General features: G+C 33.6%; 1 protein-coding gene across 3 annotated transcripts in view; it reads left to right on the top strand.

The window, feature by feature from the left end:
* Nucleotides 1-23,078, top strand: part of CSMD3 (CUB and Sushi multiple domains 3) — a 1,080,105-nt gene that overhangs the window by 954,584 nt on the left and 102,443 nt on the right. For all 3 annotated transcript variants that reach the window (XM_060035246.1, XM_060035245.1, XM_060035244.1), the window contains 5 exons: nucleotides 2,695-2,811; nucleotides 5,853-6,062; nucleotides 16,456-16,644; nucleotides 17,380-17,557; nucleotides 18,429-18,574. In XM_060035246.1, coding sequence (XP_059891229.1) covers nucleotides 2,695-2,811; nucleotides 5,853-6,062; nucleotides 16,456-16,644; nucleotides 17,380-17,557; nucleotides 18,429-18,574 — 840 coding nt within the window. The remainder of the gene's footprint in view (nucleotides 1-2,694; nucleotides 2,812-5,852; nucleotides 6,063-16,455; nucleotides 16,645-17,379; nucleotides 17,558-18,428; nucleotides 18,575-23,078) is intronic.

The raw sequence follows: 23,078 nt of genomic DNA, 5'->3' as shown, positions 1-23,078 counted from the left end.
TAATAAAATTAAACTGGAAAATTTACATTTTATTATATAGGATAAATTTGTATGAAACTGTATTAAACACTTATATTTTGATGTCCAATATATCTTCATTTGATTTTCAGCTAAGGTACAATAGCTGTGTATGACAAATGTATTATTCTGTTTGCTCATCTGTTGAATGGGATAGTAATGTCCACCTCATAGGCCCATCGTGAGAATTAAATGAGAGAATGCATAAAAGTATTTAGCACTGAACCTGAAATACACAGGGCATTCATAGCGGTAGTTATTATAGTGAAAATATGCAATAATTTAAGGATCCAATAATGGGGAAAAAGGAAGTGAACATTATAATGGAATATTTAATAACTCAAAGTTTATAATATATAGTAAAATGTAACAAGGCTTAAAGTGATTCACAGTATGATCTTATTTTCATTATATATGTAAACATATAAACACATATACGTGCATATGTATTTTTCTGCAGAGAAATAAAAGAATATAAAGGTCGACAGGCTATCTATGGGTAGTGGAATTCCAGAGCACTCTTATTTCTTTTGTATTCTTTTTTTTTTTGATATTTTATAAATTTTGGACAGTAAACTTGTACTATATTTGATAGACAAAGTGTCTAAATTGACATCATGGCCATATCATAAGGAGAAACTGAAGGCAGGAGGCTGATTCAGAGAATGTCTTAAAACTCTAGTAATCAGGTATCAAGGTTACAGTCTCATGAACTGGAAAATAAACAGTCTGCCAGATATTTTGATGGAAGGAAAGAAAAGTCACTTGAGATTTTTACATAATAGAGACAAATCTGAAGGAAGAATCAAAGATGATTTTATCTCGGAGGACTATGCTATGGTTGTGTCCTTAAGAAAAACAGTATAATGGGCCTCAAAAAAGTCTACTGTGAAACTTCTGGTGAAACACAGCATTCTCTATCAAGGCCTAGGGGTGCATGAAATTGCAGAGTCTCTGAGAAAATAGACATGAGTACGGAGCTGAAGGCAGATGCACTTTTTGGATTTTTCTTCTCATCCTTTATGGTTTGTTATTCTTTCTCTTTCATTATCTGTTTACTTTTTATTCTTTCCTTCTTTCTTCTCTGATTTTGGGATTTACACTCTAGAAAGGTGGACCATGCAGAGGCCAGGATTTTCAGCTCATTTCTAAAGAGATGGAAAACAGCAGAATTAGAGGGGCAGTGAACAGCTCAAACACTTGAGATAGTGAAGGCAAGAAAGCAAAAGAGTCCTTGTGTTCTTTCACTCAAAATTCAGAATAAAGCAAAACAAACCTACAATTGCATTCTTGCCAGAAACTTAAAAGTACTTTTCATTGGCCAAAATATTTTCTCTACCACTCCCTAATTATCAGATTGTGTAATGAACATATGTGGGCAATCAAATTTTAGGAAAATGAATTGGTGAACATTAGTGGTTTATACATGTTGAAAATTGTTCTCGTTTAAAGATGGATGAACTGAGATTTGAGAAGGATGGAAAAATATAAAGGCGTATCTTTAGATCTCAATGGTAATTACAACTTCAAAAGAAAGGTTTATATGCACATTAACTACAAGGTTATATATATACCCTTAGTAAAATCTGCTTTATACATAATTTATTCAGTTCACATATTTAAACATAGCTGTTAAACTGGCTATTGATATCACATAGAACATTGATAAATTGTTCTACTGAATTTGCCTTTATGATATATAACCTGAAGTTTGATTATCTATCTGTTGCTATTCATAACAATAAATAAATGAATGAAATTGTAGGTAAGTGTATGGGTAAATTTCAAACTTGATGTGCATTCATGAAATTTGATTCTTCAACCCTCAATTGAGATGTGTATTTTAGTACTTCTATGATAAAATGATAAAAATGTATACTTAGAGGAAAGAATTAGCTTCTAAAATACAATTGACCTATTAATACATGTTAAATAGTTCTATCTAATCATGTAAAAGTTAAAACTTGGGTAATTATTTGTTCTTATAATTTATGGTTAGCTTATCAATTGTAAATCAGTATAATTCAGATTCTACAAAAAGCATACATTTATGCCTAAATTCTCAAACATGGGTTCATCTTTTTACTTGTTTTATACTTCCCTATTTTTTGTCCAGATTATTTTAGGATAAAGTGAGACAGTATCTGATGGTCTGTGAATCCCTTGCATATTACTGATAGAAACCAATATTTTTCTTAAAAATCTTCAGCCTCCTCACAAAAAGAGGAAAATGAATTCATTTATTGTGAAAATGAATCCCTCATCAATATAGTATGTTGCTGGCTTGATTTTACTATAAATTATATTATCTTTTGAATGAATCACAACATTTCTAGAAGTACTTCAGGATGAGAAATGTACTGCTTGCTATGGAAAAGGATATGTGCTCCTTGTTTGATTGTATTCACTGCACATGAGCTACTCCTTTCTGTACAATAATTGATTTAGCTTGTATTTACTGCTGAGGAAAGAAATATGTTACCCTTTTATGCTCTTTTACAAAATGCCTTGTCAATTGATTATATTTGATTACTAGTACATGGTGAATGAGAGTTGACAATATTCAAATTTATACCAGTTTTAACTCAGACACTTGATTCAGACTTGAAAGAATTTCAGTCTGTTTTTAATACAATAAAGTACTTTGGCTTAAGTGGGACCTCTATTCTCTTGCAGCGCAGTGTGGTGGTTCTATGTCAGATTTCAGTGGTGTGATCCTCAGCCCTGGGTTTCCTGGAAACTACCCCAGCAGTTTAGATTGTACGTGGACAATCAAGCTGCCCATAGGTTTTGGTATGTATATTAAAAACACGTGAAAGAGTATTTTTATATTATTAATGCATCCTTACAAAGAAATAACAAAGTCTAATAAGAACTTATGAAATATTCACAAATTATAGTTTACTTTGGGATTATATACATTTCACTTGGAGTACTTGGATAATTGAAAGAATATGGGCATTTTAAAATTTCATACATAGATGATAAATAGATACAGTTTATGATACTTTCCAATCAATATGTACAGATATAGCCTGAGTTAGATGTGTGTGGCAATGATTAAGTTCAACATGATTTTCATGTATAATTGTTTCTGTAACTCTTTTCTACTTGTTGAAACCAAGCAGTACATAGATAAATTATTTTCTGGTAATCTATTGAATCCAGCTGCCATTGTAAATAAATAAGATTTACATTTGAAAAGTATTAGTACAATTTTTCTACTGTTAGATTTAAATACCTGTGTAGATGCAATACCTTTCTAATTCTAATATTACAATTGCCAGTGTTTGGATATATTGCATTATATATATATTACATTTAATAAATTATTTTCCCTCTTGTGTCACTAACGTATTCTTTTGCAGCTTTTTTATATCCCATTAGTCTGTAAATGCATAAATAGAAGTGTTAGATTGAGGATAGACTTATTCATTAAATCACAGAAGAATAAGATGAGTAGATACTCCTTGAAGTACAAACCTGGTGGATTTAGAGCAATTAAGATATTCTGTACTATCTCACTTATTGAGGACTAAATTTAGGTACCTCATTTACCCAAAAGCATCTATAGCCTCAGAATGAAAATTCATGTTGAAATGTTTTACATAAATTCACAGAAACTCATAGTTTTGACAATTCTGTACTGAGCATGTACACATTATACTCCAGGTATTGTGCTAGGTGCTAGGGATAAAATGCATAGTAAAACAGACTTTGTACCTTTTCCCAGTTAAGTTACAGTCACAATGAGGAGACAAATAGTCAAATATGTTATTGCAGTGAAGTATAATAAAGAGTACAGGATTGTACACAGGCATCCAGCCTAGTCCAGGAAATGCAAAAAAGGTTTATCAGAGGAAGTGATGTGTGAACTGTGGCTTTAAATATAAGTAAGAGTAAGCCCATAAAAGAGGGTCGGCTTGTGAGGAACAGGAAAGAAATTCTAGGTAAACAGACTGGCACATGAAAAAATGCAGATAAGAAAGCTAAAGAAATTCAACAAACTTGAACACTATATGACTGGCCTGAGGTTTTGGGAGACCAGTAGGCCACTGAGAGAAGAATGCTGGGGGGCTTTCTAATGAGAATTATTCTGGCTACAACATGGGAATACCCTTAATTTGAAGTTGTAGTCAAATTCTATGCCCTTTGATTGAAAGAGAATAAATGAATAATAGATTTGAAACAGTATGGTTATCCTTATGTCTTTTACTAGCCACTTAAGAGGGCTCATCCCATGTCATTTATGGAGCTAAGTGAATTATTTTAAAATAAATTATTACGTGTATTTGCAATAGTGTCATTATGTCACCTTCAACTTAGCTCTTGCTAATACTTCATTGATTTTAAAAACCAATATTAAAAATTAAAAAGAATATGCATCTCTATTTTAGAAATGAAAACATGAGACCATTTCTGATTTGGTTACATTTAAATAATCCCACTGTTTTCTTTGAGTTTTGGCTAAATCAAATATTGCTTCTAATGTATTTGAATAGATAATTTATAAATGTTTAAAAGAAAATTGAATACACATCAACAGTTAAAGAAGTATTTTCTCTTGCCTGTGAAACAATTATGGACAACATAATTTGTGAAAAGGGGCTCAGGAAAATTTTAGAAAAATATGCACTTCTTGTAGCCTCACATATTAAGATAGTACATTCAAAGTTTTAAGAAGATTGTCTGATTGTCCAGGAATGTGTTTAATATTTTAAAGCATATTTTCAGTAATTCCCAAATTTATTTGTTCATGGAACTCTTTTTCAATGTAACAGCAAATTTCCATGGAACTCTTTTTCCAGGAACAAAATATGACTTCACTTGAGAACCTCACTAGTTATTAAGAGCAAGAGCTCAGGAGCCAGAATGTCTGCGTTTGAATTTCACCTCTTTTAGGATGTTGTGTAAACAGCATATTATTTAGCTTCTCTGTGCCTCAGTTTCCTCATTCTTGTAACTATGAGCATTAAATAAGTTAGCATGTATAAAAACTTAAAACAGTGCCTAGCAAAAAGAAAACACAATAAATGTCAGATTTTATTACTAACAATTTGCAGAATGGTAGTTGTGGAAAAAAAACCATCAAATTCAGTAAAAATCAAATATTAATTGAATTAAGGAAACATACCTCAATAAAGGTTTTATTTTATTTTTCTCCATCCCAGAGATATTTAACTACCTCATATTCTAGTTATGTTTATAAAGATATTAAGACTATTTTGTAATATGATAGCATATAGCAATAACCCCTAGATTTTATTGGGAATATTACATAAAATTTGGCTTTATCTTCTGATGAGAAAATACTAAAAGAGCACGCTGAAAATTACATGCTTAAAAATGATATTTTGGAGAAGTTAATTTATCCCCTGTATATGACTAATTTCTAACACAGTCGTGAAATCTGATTATGTTAATATATAAAACTTTGCAATCATATTTTGGCTTCAAATTGCCCTTTTACAAAATACAAATTATTGAGTGGCTTTTCATCTTTAAAAATTGGTTGATACAGTTTTAAATGGTATTAAAGAGCAAGAAAGCCACTTTCTTGATTAGTTTTGCTATGGTGACAATGTAGTAAAATGAGATTTTCCCATGTGACAAACAGTGGGCATTTGAGAACAGTATTCTGTTACTTTCAACTATAGCACAGCTAATTGCCCTGGGCAGACAGCAGACCCATGGCCCAGATCTTGAGAGTATGCCTCTCAACTTAAATGGAAACGTATCTTAAGCACATTAATGCGAGCATGTGTTTGTGTATATGTGTGCATTTAATTTGGTAAAAAACATAGAGTAGCATTATGTTTGTTTTTCTTCCTTAGGTGTGCATCTGCAGTTTGTAAATTTTTCTACAGAAACCATACATGATTATTTGGAAGTAAGAAGTGGATCTGCAGAAACTAGTACTGTTATTGGCCGACTTAGTGGTCCTCAAATATCATCTTCCCTATTTAGCACGACCCATGAAACCAGCTTGTATTTTCACAGTGACTATTCACAAAACAAACAAGGGTTCCACATTGTATACCAAGGTGAGAGGAATAATAAAAATATGAAAGCTTTTTAGCCTCCAAACAGCTATTAACGATCTAACTCTAAGCATTTTCTATATTGTGTTTTAGAAAAAAAAGGAACCTAAATCAAAGCAAGCTTCAGTTAGGTAGAGTTTTAAATAATGCTATTTTCAGTCAACTATATAGGGGGAAATGATGTCTTTCTGAGGCCTTACAAATTCTAACCATGAAAAAAGGATTGAATTAATTTTAATACACAGTCAAATTAAGCAAGTCAAGGCAAGGCAGCCAAGCAAGGCATGGTGGATAGGCAATATTTATCTCTGCTTTTATACTAGAATAGTATATTGAAAAGATATATTGTGGTACTCATCTACTATATGTAAAGTTATTTTCTTTTACTTTATAATGAAAGAATAACATAACCTTCCTTGATACCATTCTATTGCTATGAGAATATAAAATAAATAATTTGACAATCATATTAGGCCTATTTCTAGTATAAAACTGCTGCATGACCTTGAGCATGATTTTCATCCCTTTGAAATAAACAGCTGGGAGACCTAGGCTTAAATGCTGATTCTCTACGTTCAGTCTTAAGTGGCCTAGGGCACAAGTCCATTTCTTCATTTTCATAATGGTGTTAGTAATAGTACCTCTCAGATAAGTTGTTTTGAACTTTATATGATAAAATGAATGTAAAATATTTATCGTGATGTATATCATTAGTAAATATTTAGTGCAGTTTAGCTATTTTTACTATACTATTTCAGATCTTAAAAGTCTAAGATTTAAAATTAAATATTTAAAGTTATGATATTTTACACAAACAGTGCAGTTCCAATGACTGTAATATTTAATCAAAATTAACTTAAACTTTGATTATGTATCTGCACTAACTATTAAGGATTTAATGAGTATGTGATATTTTTGTTTTTTAATTTTAAATTAAAAGTATTTTATTATAATTAAATTATAATATAATAATCATAATATTATTATTATATAATTAATTATATATATAAATAAATTAAATTATTTTTTATTGAGGTATAGTTGATTTACGAGTATGTGATACTTTTGGATGTGAGCTCCACCAAAGCAGTCATCTTTGTGTTGTTCATTGATGTATCTCAAGTGCCTAGAAGAGTAAGAGCACAATAAATATTTGCTGAATAAAAGTATATACACAAAAGGAAATTTAAGAGTAGTTAAAATAGACATTGTAACATCCAACTGCATGGGTCTAAAATGATTACAGTTTGTATTCTGCTTGCATACATAATTTAAGAGCAGCATATCACACATCATCCTTTACATAAAATAGGAATAATTTTTGTAAACTCTTGGTTCAAAATTAACCATGTTCCTAAGGAAACTAATTATTTCAAAAATTGTTGGGGAACTGACTGAGTTTCTTTTTTGCTGCTGGAGGACTCAGAGCTATCTATGTGGTCCTTCTCTAGCAAGTGCATAGGGCTTGATGAACCTGACTTCATCTTCTTTTCTATGCCGTCAAATTCCCTCAACCTCTCAGGGCAATATTCTTATTTGAATGAGGTAAAATTAGAATCTGAACTTTATTTTTTTTGTTGTTATCTTTTTTTTTTGAACTTTATTAACTATATTTCTCAGGCAATGTGCCCTTGAAAAAAGATTCACTATTTCCATAATAAAATCCTAAAAGATATAGCATTTGTTACTGTTATTGATATAATGCTGTATTAATATTATTGACATGTGCCACAATGTATTACAAGGATCACTAGATATTATTTGAGAATTACACTGAATTTTATATTATTTTCTTCACTAGTTCTTTATTCTATTTATTTTTTTAAATAGATCTTTATTGGAGTATAATTGCTTCACAATACTGTGTTAGTTTCTGTTGCACAACAAAGTGAATCAGCCATATGCATACACATGTCGTCATATCCCCTCCCTCTTGAGGTTCCCTCCCATCTTCGCTATCCCACTCCTCTAGGTCATCGCAGAGCACCGAGCTGATCTCCCTGTGCTATGCTGCTGCTTCCCACCAACCAACTATTTTACATTCGGTAGTGTATATATGTGGATGCTACTCTCACTTTGCCCCAGCTTCCCCCTCCCACCCCATGTCCTCAAGTCCATTCTCTATGTCTACTTCTTTATTCTTGCCCTGCAACTAGGTTCATCAGTACCATTTCTTTTTTTTTTAGATTCCATATATATGCGTTAGCATACAGTATTTGTTTTTCTCTTCCTGACTTACTTCACTCTGTATGACAGTCTCTAGATCCATCCACCTCACTACAAATAGCTCAATTTCATTCCTTTTTATGGCTGAGTAATATTCCATTGTAAATATGTGCCACATGTTCTTTAGCCATTAATCTGTCGATGGACACTTAGGTTGGTTCCATGTCCTGGCTATTGTAAATAGTGCTGCAAAGAACATTGTGGTATATGTCTCTTTTTGAATTATGGTTTTCTCAGGGTGTATTATATGCCCAGTAGTGGGATTTCTGGGTCATATGGTAGTTCTAATTTTAGTTTTTTAAGGAACCTCCATACTGTTTTCCATAGTGGTTATATCAAGTTACATTCCCACCAACAGTGCAGGAGGGTTCCCTTTTCTCCACACCCTTTCCAGCATTTATTGTTTCTAGATTTTTTTGATCATGGCCATTCTGACTGGCATGAGGTGATACCTCATTGTAGTTTTGATTTGCATTTCTCTAGTAATTAGTGATGTTGAGCATCTTTTCATGTGCCTCTTGGCCATCTGTATGTCTTCCTTGGTGAAATGTCTTTTTGGGTCTTCCGCCCAATTTTTCAGTGGATTGTTTGTTTTTTTCATATGGAGCTCCATGAGCTATTTGTATATTTTGGAGAATGATCCTTTGTTGTTTCATTTGCAAGTATTTTCTCAGATTCTGAGGGTTGTCTTTTTGTCTTGTTTATGGTTTCCTTTGCTGTGCAAAAGCTTTTAAGTTGAATAAAGTCCCATTTGTTTATTTTTGTTTTTATTTCCGTTACTCTAGGAGGTGGGTAAAAAAAATATTGCTCTGTTTTATGTCAAAGAGTGTTTTTCCTGTGTTTTCCTCTAAGAGTTTTATAGTGTCTGGTCTTACATTTAAGTGTTTAATCCATTTGTAGTTTATTTTTGTGTATGGTGTTAGGGAGTGTTCTAATTTCATTCTTTTACATGTAGCTCTCCAGTTTTCCCAGCACCACTTATTGAAGAGGCTGTCTTTTCTCCATTGTATATTCTTGCCTCCTTTGTCATAAATTAGGTGATTGTATGTGTATACGTTTATCTCTGGGCATTCTATCCTGTACCATTGATCTATATTTCTGTTTTTGTGCCAGTACCATACTGTCTTGATTACTGTAGCTTTCTGGTGTATTTTGAAGTTGGGGAGCCTGATTCCTCAAGCTGTTTTTCTTTCTCAAGATTGCTTTAACTATTCAGGGTCTTTTGTGTTTCCATATGAATTGTAAAATTTTTTGTTCTAATTCTTTGAAGAGTGCCATTGGTAGTTTGATAGGGATGGCATTGAATCTGTAGATTGTTTTGGGTAGTATAGTCATTTTCACAATATTGATTCTTCCAATCCAAGAACATGGTATATTTCTCCATCTGTTTATGTCATATTTGATTTCTTTCATCAGTGTTTTATAGGTTTCTGAGTACAAGTCTTTTGCCTCCTTAGGCAGGTTTATTCCAAGGTATTCTATTCTTTTTGTTGCAATGGTAAATGGAAGTTTTTCCTTAATTTCTCTTTCTGATTTTTCATTATTGGTGTATAGGAATGCCAGAGGTTTGTTTGCATTAATTTTGAATACTGCAACCTTACCAAATTCATTGATTAGTTCTAGTAGTTTTCTGGTGGCATATTCAGGATTTTCTATGTACAGTATCATGTCATCAGCAAACAGTGACTGTTTTACCTGTTCTTTTCCAATTTATATTCCTTTTATTTCTTTTTCTTCTCTGATTGCTGTGGCTAGGACTTCCAAAACTATGTTGAATAAGAGTGGTGAGACTGGACATCCTTGTCTTTTTCCTGATCTTAGTGGAAATGCTTTCAGTTTTTCACCATTGAGCATGATGTTTGCTGTGGGTTTGTCATATATGGCCTTTATTATGTTGAGGTAGGTTCCCTCTATGCCCATTTTCTGGAGAGTTTTTATCACAAATTGGTGTTGAATTTTTTCAGAAGCCTTTTCTGCATCTATTGAGATGGTCATATAGTTTTTATTCCTTAATTTGTTAATGTGTATCACATTGATTAATTTGCATATACAGAATAATCCTTGCATCCCTGGGATAAATCCCACTTGATCGTAGTGTATGATTGTTGTTGGATTCTGTTTGCTGTATTTTGTTCAGGATTTTTGCATCTCTGTTCATCAGTGATATTGGTCTATAATTTTCTTTTTTTTGTGATATCTTTTTCTAGTTTTGGTATCAGTGGAATGGTGGCTTCATAGAATGAATTTGGGAGTGTTTCTCCCTCTGAAATTTTTTGGAAGAGTTTGAGAAGGATCAATGTTAACTCTTCTCTACATATTTGATAGAATTCACCTGTGAAACCATCTGGTCCTGGGCTTTTGTTTGTTGAAAGATTTTTAATTATGGTTTCAATTTCATTACTTGTGATAGGTCTGTTTATATTTTCTAATTCTTCCTGGTTCAATCTTGGAAAATTGTCCATTTCTTTGTGGTTGTCCATTTTTTTGGCATATAGTTTTTTTATAGGAGTCTCTTATAATGCTTTGTATATCTGCAGTGTCAGTTGTGATTTCTCCTTTTTCATTTCTATTTTTATTGATTTGCATCTTCTCCCTTTTTTTCTTGATGACTCTGGCTAAGGGTTTATCAATTTTGTTTATCTTCTCAAAGAACCAACTTTTAGTTTTATTGATCTTTGCTATTGCTTTCTTAATTTCTATTTAATTTATTTCTGCTCAGATCTTTATGATTTCTTTCCTTCTACTGACTTTGGGTTTTCTTTGTTCTTCTGTCTCTAGTTGTTTTAAATTTGGGGTAGGTTGTTTATTCGATATTTTTCTTGTTTCTGGAGGTGAGATTGAATTGCTATAAACTTCCCTCTTAGAACTGCTTTGCTGATTCCCATAGGTTTTGGGTCATCATGTTTTCGTTGTGAATTGTTTCCATGTATTTTTAATTTCTTCTTTGATTCTTCAGTGATCTCTTGGTTATTTAGTAGCTCACTGTTTAACCTCCATGTATTTGTGTTTTTTACCATCTTTTTTCCTGTAATTGATTTCCAATCCCATAGTGTTTTGGTCAGAAAAGATGCTTGATATGATTTCAGTTTTCTTAAATTTTCTGAGGCTTGATTTGTGACCCAAGATGTGATCTATCCTGGAGATTGTTTCATGTGCACTTGAGAAGAAAGTGTATTCTGTTGTTTTTGGATGGAATGTCCTATAAATATCAATTAAGTCCATCTTGTTTAATATGTCATTTAAAGCTTGTGTTTCCTTATTTATTTTCTCTTTGGATCATCTGTCCATTGGTGTAAGTGGGGTTTGCAAGTCCCTTACTATTATTGTGTTACCGTCGATTTCTCCTTTCATGGTTGTTTACATTTGCCTTATTTATTGAAGTCTCCTATGTTGGATGCATAAACATTTATAATTGTTATATTTTCTTCTTGGATTGATCCTTTGATCATTATGTAGTGTCCCTCCTTATCTCTTGTAACAGTCTTTATTTTAAAGTCTATTTTATCTGATACAAATATTGCTACTACATCTTTCTTTTGATTTCCATTTGCATGGAATATCTTTTTCCATCCCCTCACTTTCAGTCTGTATGTTTCCCTAGGTCTGAAGTGGGTCTCTTGTAGACAGCGTATATATGGGTCTTGTTTTCATATCCATTCAGCCAGTCTATGTCTTTTGGTTGGGGCATTTAATCCATTTACATTCAAGGTTATTATCAATATGTATGTTCCTATTACCATTTTCTTAATTGCTTTGGGTTTGTTTTTGTGGGTCTTTTTCTTTACTTGTGTTTCCCACCTAGAGAAGTTTCTTTAGCATTTGTTATAAAGCTGGGTTGGTGGTGCTGAATTCTCTTAGCTTTTGCTTGTCTGTAAAGCTTTTGACTTCTCCATAGAATCTGAATGAGATCCTTGCTGGGTAGAGTAATCTCGGTTGTAGGTTTTTCTCTTTCATCACTTTATATCCTTCCACTCCCTTCTGGCCTGCAGAGTTCCTGCTGAAAACTCAGCTGATAACCTTATGGGGATTCCTTTGTATGTTATTTTTTGTTTTTCCCTTGCTGCTTTTAATATTTTTTCTTTGAACTTAATTTTTGTTAGTTTGATTAATATGTGTCTTGGTATGTTTTTCCTAGGGTTTATCCTGTATGGGACTCTCTGTGCTTCCTGGACTTGGGTGACTATTTCCTTTCCCATGTTAGGAACGTTTTAGATTATAATGTCTTCAAATATTTCCTCAGACCCTTTATTTTCCTCTTCTTCTTGTGGTACCCCTATATTCGAATATTGGTGCGTTCAGTGTTGTCCCAGAAGTCTCGGAGATTGTCTTCAATTCTTTTCATTCTTTTTTTCTTCATTCTGCTCATCAGGAATTATTTCCACCATTTTGTCTTCCAGCTCATTTATTCGTTCTTCTGCCTCAGTTTTTCTGTTATTGATTCCTTCTACTGTATTTTTCATTTCAGTTATTGTGTTGTTAATCTCTGTTCATTTGTTCTTTAGTTCTTCTAGATCTTTGTTAAACATTTCTTTTATTTTCTCAATCTGTGCCTCCAGTCTACTTCTGAGATTCTGGATCATCTTTACTATCATTACTCTTAATTCTTTTTCACATGGATTGCCTATTTCCTCTTCATTTATTTGGTCTTGTAGGTTTTTACCTTGCTCCTTCATCTATGACATATTTTTTTGCTGTCTCTTTTTTCTTTTTTTATGAGTGGCATTGTGTTCCTGTCTTACTGGTTGTTTGGCCTGAGTCTTCCAACACTGCAGTTTGTAGGCTATTGGGTAGAGCTGGGTCTTGGTGCTGAGATGAGGAACTCCATGAGACCTCACTTTGATGAATATTTCCTGGCGTCTGAGGTTCTCTGTTAGTCCAGCAGTTCAGACTCGGAGTTCCTGCTGCAGGAGCTTTGGCATGACCCCAGCTCATGGACCAAGATCCTGCAAGCTGCATGGGGTGGCAAAAAAAAAAAGAGAGAACAATAACAAAATAAAAAATAAAATTAGACTAGGAAACTAACAGATGTTTTAGAATGAATATAAAAATAAAAATATAGATGAATCAACATCCAGAATGTACATCAGTACCACAATAGTAAAAAAGAGGAGGAGGGAAAAGAAAGGAAAAAAAGGCAGAGGGGAAGGTCTTGGCTGTGCAGGGTGGGGCCTAAGCAAGGGCAAGGTTTGGGCGGTGGGTGGGCCTATGCTTAGGACCCACAGGGCTGGATAGGCCCTGGGGGCAGTGGGGGGTGAGGCTTAGGCTCAAGGAACAGAAGGGACCCAGATGTGCCGCCCACTCCTGGTCTCAGAGGACAGGGAACCTCACCTGAGAGCCCAGCAGGCTTCCCGGGCTCAAGTGGGCAGGGCAAATGCCCTCCTCTCCTCTGTTGCTCCTCCAGTCTAGGAGGGACCCTCCTGCCTGCCTCTCCTGATCTCCCCAGCCTCCCTCCTATACCCCCAGGACAAATGTGGCCAGGGGGGTGGGGGCGATGGCTGTGGAGGGCAGGGGACCAGCCTGGGAGCTCAGCAGGCTCCCTGGGCCAAGTGGGTGGGGTAATTGCCCTCCATCCCTCTTCCATTCTTCCTGGAGGGCCCCTCCTGCCTGCCTCTCGTGCTCTCCACTCAGCCTCCTTCCTATGTCCCCAAGGACCAACACAACCTGGAGGGGGCTTTGGAGGGCTGAGGATGGGCCTGAGAGCTCAGCAGGCTCCCTGGGCCTGAGTGGGTGGGGCAATCGCCCTCTGCTCCTCTCCCACTCCTCCTGGATGGCTCCTCCTGCCTTCTTCTACTGATGTCCCCAGCCTCCCTCCTATGCCCCCAAGGACCCACGTGGCCTGGAGGGGGCTTTAGAGGGGGGGTACAGGCTTGGATGCTCAACAGGCTCCCCAGCCTGAGTGGGCCAGGCGATCGCCCACTGCTCCTCTCCCACCCTTCCCAGAGAGTCCTCCCGCCTGCTTCCTCTGATCTCCCTGGCCTCAGGGGTGCCAATCCTGTCTGGCCTCCACTTCTCCCCCCTCAGTCCCCCCATGTCCTATTGGTTCACTTGGGGGTTGCTCCTATCTCCTTGGGCCTCAGAGTCCCCCATCAGCAGCAGGCAGGCCCCCTAGTTGTGGGGAGATGCTAACTCCGCATCTTCCCACACAGCCATCTTGATTGACACAAGTACGCTGAATTTTAAAACTGTATCTTTTACTGAATTTATATCGTTGAGCTAATGACTTTTTTTGAGATATAGGTTAATTGATACAGATTCACAGAAGCAATGTTATTTTTAGATGATTTTGCGATTAGACCTTAAAAACATTCTGAATTTTGGAAAAATGCATAGTATACAATTAAGTGTACCCTTCTACTAAAGAACTTGGTTCCGAAGCTAACGTTATTACTGGCAACGTTATTGGGTTTGTTAAGCCCTGTATTATATATGATATTAGGATGGGAACTTTCTCCTGAACATTTAAAATCTATTTCTTATTCATCCTTATTAAACTAAATAGCATAGAAAGGTGAAATGTTATATAAAATATCACAGGATCATACATTTGTCTATGAGTCTTACCCTATTCAAGATTATCTAGCTAACTAAACGTATCGTGATCATTTCACAATACATCTAAATCAAATCATTTTATTGTATACCTTAAATTCATGCAGTGCTATATCTCAGTTATATTTCAATAAAACTGGAAAAAAATTATCTTTTACATGTGAGTGAAAATTGAAAGTGTTTGTTTCATAGAATAATATATCCCAACTCCTAATGATCAAATGATATACGTTTGTCTTCAATTGACATGATTCTTTTGGTTTTGATATATTTTGTTTGTGGAATATTAATTCAAATGAAAAAAATTAGAATAAAAGCACTAAATATCTTAAAAAGACTGTTAATTAATTCTGAAACCTTTAATTTAAAAATTAGAGTAATATTTTAATAAGCAACTTATGGTAGCTTATTCAGCTTTAAATATAAGTTTTTGATTTGGGGAATTTAGAATTTAATGGTCTCAACGTTAATTTTCTCAATTTTGTGGTTACATAGAAGTATCCTTTTCTTTATGAAATAGCAATGATGGGTCAACTTATTCTCAACTAATTTGGAAAGAAAAAAGTGTGTTCACACATACATATATACATATATATATATATATGTATATATATATATGTATATATAGACGGGGGTGGGTGGGGGGAGGAAGAGAGAATGATGAAGAAAATGTGTCAGAGTTAACAATTGGAAAACGTGGCTGAAGGCATACTGGAGTTCTTACTAATCTTAGAACCTTTGTGTAACTTTGGAATTACTAAAAAATAAAAACAGTTTTTTATAAAAGGAATTTAATGGTCAGTAGCAAAGTAGTCTCTGCTGGTAATTTAAATTTTATTAATTATAATATGATTTTGAACTTCTTAAAAATAAAGTCTCAAATATTAATACTATACGAGTATATGTACTGTTTATAGGTTCAAGATTTATTCAGCAATGTTTATTAAGGACCTACTATGTGAAAGGCAATAAGCAAGGCTTTTAAGATACAATGATAAAAAAACAGGAACTTTGATCTCATGCAGAATGTAGAACAAGAGTAGTATGAACAAATAAACAGTTACACTACAGTGCCGAAAATATCATGATAACTGAAGTGCAAAATTTATATTAGAAGGAAATTTGTTTCCTAATACTTTATATTGTTAAATAACTTCTTTGGAGAAACTCAATAGAGAGATAGTGTGGTTTGTTTCTTTTAGAGGAAAAATTAGCTAAAAAAAGGTTAAAAAAGGCTCAGAATTAGGCTTACACATATATTTATTTTATTTTATGTACATACAATGAACCAGGAAGCAGTTGCATTATAGGTAAAGGGATCAGAATATGTTTGATTAAAATTATGGCTATAGGGTAATTTACATTTTCACTAAAACTTATAATTTAGATAGATTTCATAAGTGGGAGAAAAAACAATGCATCTTAATAAATTGTACTAAAAATTTAATATGAAAATTATACATAAGAAATTCATATCATGCACTGACATCATTTATTATAAAACTGAATTACTATTTATAATCAACTGCAAGCAGCTCTACATCTATTTTGCAGGTTGTAAATAATACTCTTTGGTCTTTCAAAATTCAAAAAGGAAAAACTTTCTTTTTACCTTTTCCAGCCTATCAGTTGCAAAGCTGTCCTGATCCACGCCCATTTCGAAATGGTTTTGTAATCGGCAATGATTTTACTGTGGGGCAAACCATTTCATTTGAATGTTTCCCTGGTTACACGTTGATTGGAAATTCAGCTCTCACTTGCCTTCATGGAGTGAGTCGCAATTGGAATCATCCACTTCCAAGGTGTGAAGGTATGCTTCTAAATTGAAGCTGTCTTTTAGGTGATATCATCTATGTTTAATAATTCTTGATTTGGTACTCTTTTCTTGTTTGTTTTCCTCTTCAAATAGCATGCTAAATATACAGTTTTTCTTTTAGTTGTAGAATTATAGTTAGTACCCAGATCAAAGACCTAAGGCTTCATAATGAATAACTGGTTTTGTCATTATTGGCAGGAGACTTAACCTTCTTCACTGGATGCGAAAGTAAAGTTTGTTAACACTTCAGATCTTCTTCTGTGTGATGTTTGTGTGAGTGCATCTGTGTTTGTTTAGTAATCATTCATATATAAACCAGTAACCCAGATACTACTACTGAATTTGGGCTCATTTCTTCTAAAGAAAAAAAAAACCCTTATAAATAAAAATGGCTTGAACCTCTTTATAAGGCCTTATATTTATACATGATATAAGACAGAAGTTGAACAGTGTATATATGGATAAAGTATTTGAAAGAAGAGAAAACAGTGCAATTTACTAATCTGGTGATAGTGAATAACTATGTAGCACACCTCATGCTGAAAAATAATTAAAAGCTCACTGTTTGATTCATGGTTTCCAGCTTCATTTTACATACCTTAACTGTGGTAAAAACATAACACAGATGTCTTTTATACTGTTTAAGAGGTATGAAATGTTTACCTTTTTCTTTATAATCAGTTTATTGCGATTCTACTTAAATATTTTGTTTTGTGTTTTTTTCTGTAGCTCTTTGCGGAGGGAATATAACTGCAATGAATGGCACCATTTACTCTCCTGGATATCCTGATGAATACCCAAACTTTCAAGACTGTTTTTGGCTTGTAAAAGTACCCCCTGGGAATGGAATCTACATCAATTTTACTGTTCTTCAAACAGAACCAATCTATGATTTCATTACTGTATGGTAAGCCAAGACCATTGTTATTGATTGATTCAACTGTATGTAGCAGTGAAACAAGGAAGGAATGAAAATATATCACAGTCCTCTGTACAAATTGCCATCTGATGTTTGAATTGGTGTAACTGAGGGTGACAGTGTGTGTTTTGGAGAATGAGACAAACAAGAGAAATAGATTTTAGCTTATTTGCCCATGAAGTAGCTAAACACATAGAACAAAAATTTTATGGGTGAAAAAATGATTTAAATTTGTTATTAAAATAATGTGCAAAACCTGGGAATTAAATCAGAGTAAGTTTAAGGTAAGAAAGTTCTCTATATACAGAACCACTGAAATTTAAAAGCCTGTATTCCAATAAGTTATTTAATACAACTACTGAATTTCTGTCATAATAATTCATCATAAAATATTATATTTGTATTATTATTATCCTGTTAATTAAAGCATCTCTATTTAAACTAAAAATAAAATAGCTGAATTAATTATTGACAATTGGTTAATTGAACTACCATGTGACTTCTAAAATTCATTCTAAATTTAACAGTCTATGGTTCTCAAGATTATTTTGAAGAAAATAAAAGGAAGGCAAACTTCAAGCATTTGGGAAGATCTGGGTTGTGGTCAGGAAACCAAAGACAATTTAATTGATTACAGCTAATATGGGTACATTTCTTTGGGGTAAAAATGTGATCTTTTAAAATATGTTATCACCTAAATAAACATATACCAATATGATTTGGCACTCGTTGATTATTTCATCCACTGCATCTTTATCATCTCATATGTAATACTTTCATTAGACTTTGTGTGAAACTTTCCCAAAAAATCAATCTCACTCTCCCTTTCTCCCCTCCCTGCTCTATGTCTCTCCTATAGGGATGGACCAGACCAAAACTCACCTCAGATCGGGCAATTCAGTGGCAATACTGCTTTGGAATCAGTCTATAGTACTTCAAATCAGATTCTAATCAAATTCCACAGTGATTTCACAACAAGTGGCTTTTTTGTGCTCAGTTATCACGGTTGGTATCATCTAGGCATTTCTATTTCGTCTGGCACTGTTTGAAATTGTCCTTGAAAAATTGAGTGTAATATATATATTCAACCAATGATTGCAAAGGTATTAAAATTTGACACTTTTTTATCATTTCAAATACATTTACTTGCAAAGAACGGCCTCTTCTAAGCATTTAGGGACATTAAAATGTGAGCAAATGGAGATAGGAAATAAATCAGTCAGTAATTACCCCAGTAGAAAATAATTATTTTTGCATGGAAATGCATAAAAGAGAACCAGCTGTTCATATTTTATTGCATGTAGTTTTAAAACATCAATCGATTTTTTTCAATACAAAATGTTTAATCTATTTAACCTGCTGTGAGTCTTTCTAAAATTAGCATCCAATAACTTTATGCTTTGGATCACATTGCTCATTCATTTATACTCTGTTTCACAACTATATCTATTCTAGAATCCTACAGCTTTAAGTGACTATTTCAGATCATTAAGTTCTTAGCTTTTACTCCCGTGAAATAATTTATGAAGAGTTTCAATTTCAATTCTTTGTATATAATTATTCTGGGTTCTCTCTTCATAACATTAACTTTTTGAAAGAACATTCAGATGGTTTCAGAGGATTTTTTTAAATTTCCTGTTGTGTTAAATTGTATTTCATTATAAATAAGAAAATGTTTATTTCTAGTGATTATATCCTTTCATCTGCTATGACCATAGTTTCATAAGCATATTCTGTTTCATATGACTTTGTCTGACCAATTCCATGAGCATCACAGGATCAATAAGCTACTAAATTAAATTTGCAAAACTTATATTAAAATTTCCAGGGTGAATGTGTACCTTGTCCATTACATTAACATACAATTTAATGTTTTCTTCTTTTTTTAACACAAAGTAAGAAAATCTTTGATACTCAAAGCTTATATTACATGAAAAATATGGTAAGTCAAATATGGTTATACACAAAGACACTTAAAGCACATTGGGTCTAGAAATACTCAGAGAACAGACCAGAAAATATTTGATTTGCTTAATCTCAGCAATTATCAATCAGTAGATGATGCCCGATTTGTGTTTCTATAGTGGCCAGAGCTGCATGTATTATCTGGCATAGCCAATTAGAAAGCAGGGAGTTCAGTTAGATAACTTTGATTCAGGCTCTTTATTTTTTTTAGTAACTCCTTTGCCTTTTTTAATGAATTGGTCATTGGTACTGGCAGTATGTATATACAGTCTAAAGCTGCAACAATAGCTTTATTACTTTGAAAGGTAATCATAGCTCAAGAACTACTAAACTAAATGATTTTAAGTTCAAAAGATGAATTCGTTGCTGAACTGTATTTTGTACATTTTCTCTCTTCACAGATCCCCGCATAACTTTTTATTATTTTGTATCTTGCCTGAACAAGTGATAAAGAAGGGACTGTTCATTGATGGACTGTAAATATCCATAAAATAATCTTATAGGGAGTGGAAAATTCTTATAAAACTTAGGAAACATTTCAAAGGGGAAATATTGTCAGAGAAAAGGATGTCAGTGTCTGTGTGTGTGTTTGTGTGTGTGTTTGTGTGTGTGTGTGAAAATGTGAAAATCTTTACATAGAAAATACAAGGATGACAGAATGTAGGTAAACACATACAAAATGTGAATGTAGATTTACGTAGACACTTATGTGAATGTATATACATATATTCTCATTCCAAATTATGTTTCACCTGATTTTTGTAACTAGGTTCTGAATCATGTATATTAAAAATAGAATTATTTTAGGAATAAGGAAGATCAAATATTTGTTTAGGGCTTTGTTTTTCAGCTGACTTTGGACAAGTTATCCTTTGGTTTCCACTTTCTTCAGCTATAACACAACGTGCTATAATTGCTGAGAAGATTAACGAGATACTGTATATATAGAAATTACTCCAATTACTGGCATGTATTAGGTTGAACCATATGAAATTGTTGGCAGAAATGCTGAATATTGACAATTTTGTATAGCTCAACCCATGTAAGTGCTGTCATTATCACTATCATCAACATTGCATTGCAGAGATGAAATGATTGGAGAGAATGAGTAATATACAGTTAGCATAGTTCCTAGGACAGTGTATGTTCAGTAAATATTCCTTTCCTTACAATATCTTACCTCACATATTAGTTTTTCTAATAGAGTATTTATATTTATTTATACTTATATTTTAAATTTTATAATAAGGCTCAATTGCCAGAGCTTAGAGAAGCCTAACATTTGAATCAACATCTCTGGCAATTTTACCCAAACCTTAAAATAACCTTGAAATTTGGAGAGGTAGCCAGGGGTCATGTTAAAAATTGACAGATGCCTTATATTCTACTAGCCCTAGTAGCATAATTTTCCTAAGCGTGCTTTCATCCTGACTCACCTTTTCAAGAATGCATGATGCCTTCATTAAATCAAATTTAAAGCTACCCTATCATCTGGTTCATTGATTCTTATTCCCCAGTTCCTACTCTGACTCCCATTAGATTCTTACTCTCACTGCCCCCTGAACTTCCATTCTTAAATGGTTTCTTACTCATCTTCAGTTCTTTAACTCTACCTATCTTAAGTCCCATTTCTCCTTTTCTTGATAATTCAAACTCATAGGGATCACTACCATCTTTTCTGTGATTGCACTTACTCTTTTCACCAAACTTTTCAGAACTTACAGTATGCTGTATTGTTTTATATGCCTTGTGAGTTTAATAATAGTGAGTGCTTTTATGAGGACACAGATCACACTTATGCTTCTTAATCCTTTCATAGTTTTATTATTGACTAAGTAATTATAGTTTAGTCTTATGGTCACGTGTGTTCGATTCTTTTTAAAATGTTGTCCAATTGAGTTTATTTGAGCTGTCTTAGTGACAACTTTTAAAAAGGTGATTTTACAGTTATGTACATGTGTGCTCATCCCTCCTCACAAAAACAAAAAAGATGCCTGTTTTCAAATTGGTATTAATATAATTAGTACAATTTAATATAACCGAAAATATAATATTCATATCCATGGCTCGTATTCAGTAGCTATAGCTTAGTGCCAAAATGAGCTCTCATAATGGTAAAACAAAAACAAAAAACTGGTCAGGTCATTTGGTACTTTTTCATAAGTTAACCAGGGAGATAATTCACTATTTAACACTTAGTTTAAGGTGATTTAATATACCTACGCTTAGAATGGTTTACTACCCCACTCAGTTTTCTTTATATTCTCTTAGTGATATAATAGCTCCTTCTGTTATGCCCAAACCTATAAGTCAGAAGTGGTTTTCTTAGGACTTGTTTACTTATTTTATAAATTTAACAGATCAGTATTTTGATATATTTTCTTAAGTTCACATTGATTATTTAAGTTTTATTTATTAATATATTTTTAATATGTCTGAAAGGAGAAAAATGTGTTTTTATGAGATCTAGTCAGATATGTCTTTTATAAAACATCACCTTCATAAAGCCTTTCATGATCAAAAATAACATTCCTAAAAAGCTTTGGAAAATGAAAGTTCTATGCAATGAAGAAATAGGGCAGGCATAAATGTTGAGGCACTTTATCTCAGATACCGTATTTCTTTTTCATCTGAGGAAATCTGCTAGTCTTTCTCTGTATTACTATAACCGTAATTCCCTAAAGAAAGAGCTGAATTTTCTTTTTTTTTTTTTTGCGGTACGCGGGCCTCTCACTGTTGTGGCCTCTCCGGTTGCGGAGCACAGGCTCCGGACGCGCAGGCTTCGGACGCGCAGGCTTAGCGGCCATGGCTCACGGGCCTAGCCGCTCCGCGGCATGTTGGATCTTCCCGGACCGGGGCACGAACCCATGTCCCCTGCATCGGCAGGAGGACTCTCAACCACTGCGCCACCAGGGAAGCCCCTGAATTTTCTTGATATCTGCTATAGAGTCAAGATGGGTTTGTCTTATAATAAATAATAACAGTATTCAGTCCTAATCAATGACTTCCTGAAAGTAAATTACAAAAAACCTGTTTCAACTGCATGTTTTTACAGACACTAACTTTGTATAGTCACTCTAATAGCGATAGCTACCATTTGCTGAATACTTAATATGCCAGGCACTATGCTAGATGCTTTCCATGCTAATTTTTGTAATAACTCTGCAATATAAGTATTATTATCCCTATTTTAATAATTAAAGAACCAAAAGACAGAAATTTGTAACATATATAAAGCCAGAGAACTAATAAATAGAAGGGCTGCTGGGAATTCAAAATAGGTCTGTCTGACTTAAGGACTGACCTCTTTTTACATAATGACAACAATAACAGCAATCATAATAATAGCTAAACTATACTGAGTTCTTACCAAGTGCCAGGTAGTGTCCTAAGCTGGTATTATCTCATGCATAGATTATATTTAATGGTATGTAAACATAATTTTTCTTTAAAAATTAGCAATGATTTTCATTTTTATCAAGATAAGTCATCTCACTTTCTAGAAAATACCTCTCCTAATTACAAGTTGGAACTTTGAACTTTT

Source organism: Delphinus delphis, chromosome 17 (genome assembly GCF_949987515.2).
Source record: "Delphinus delphis chromosome 17, mDelDel1.2, whole genome shotgun sequence".
Classification (NCBI taxonomy): domain Eukaryota; kingdom Metazoa; phylum Chordata; class Mammalia; order Artiodactyla; family Delphinidae; genus Delphinus; species Delphinus delphis.
The sequence above is the reverse complement of the archived record's forward strand: the minus strand, read 5'-3'. Positions and strand labels throughout refer to the sequence as shown.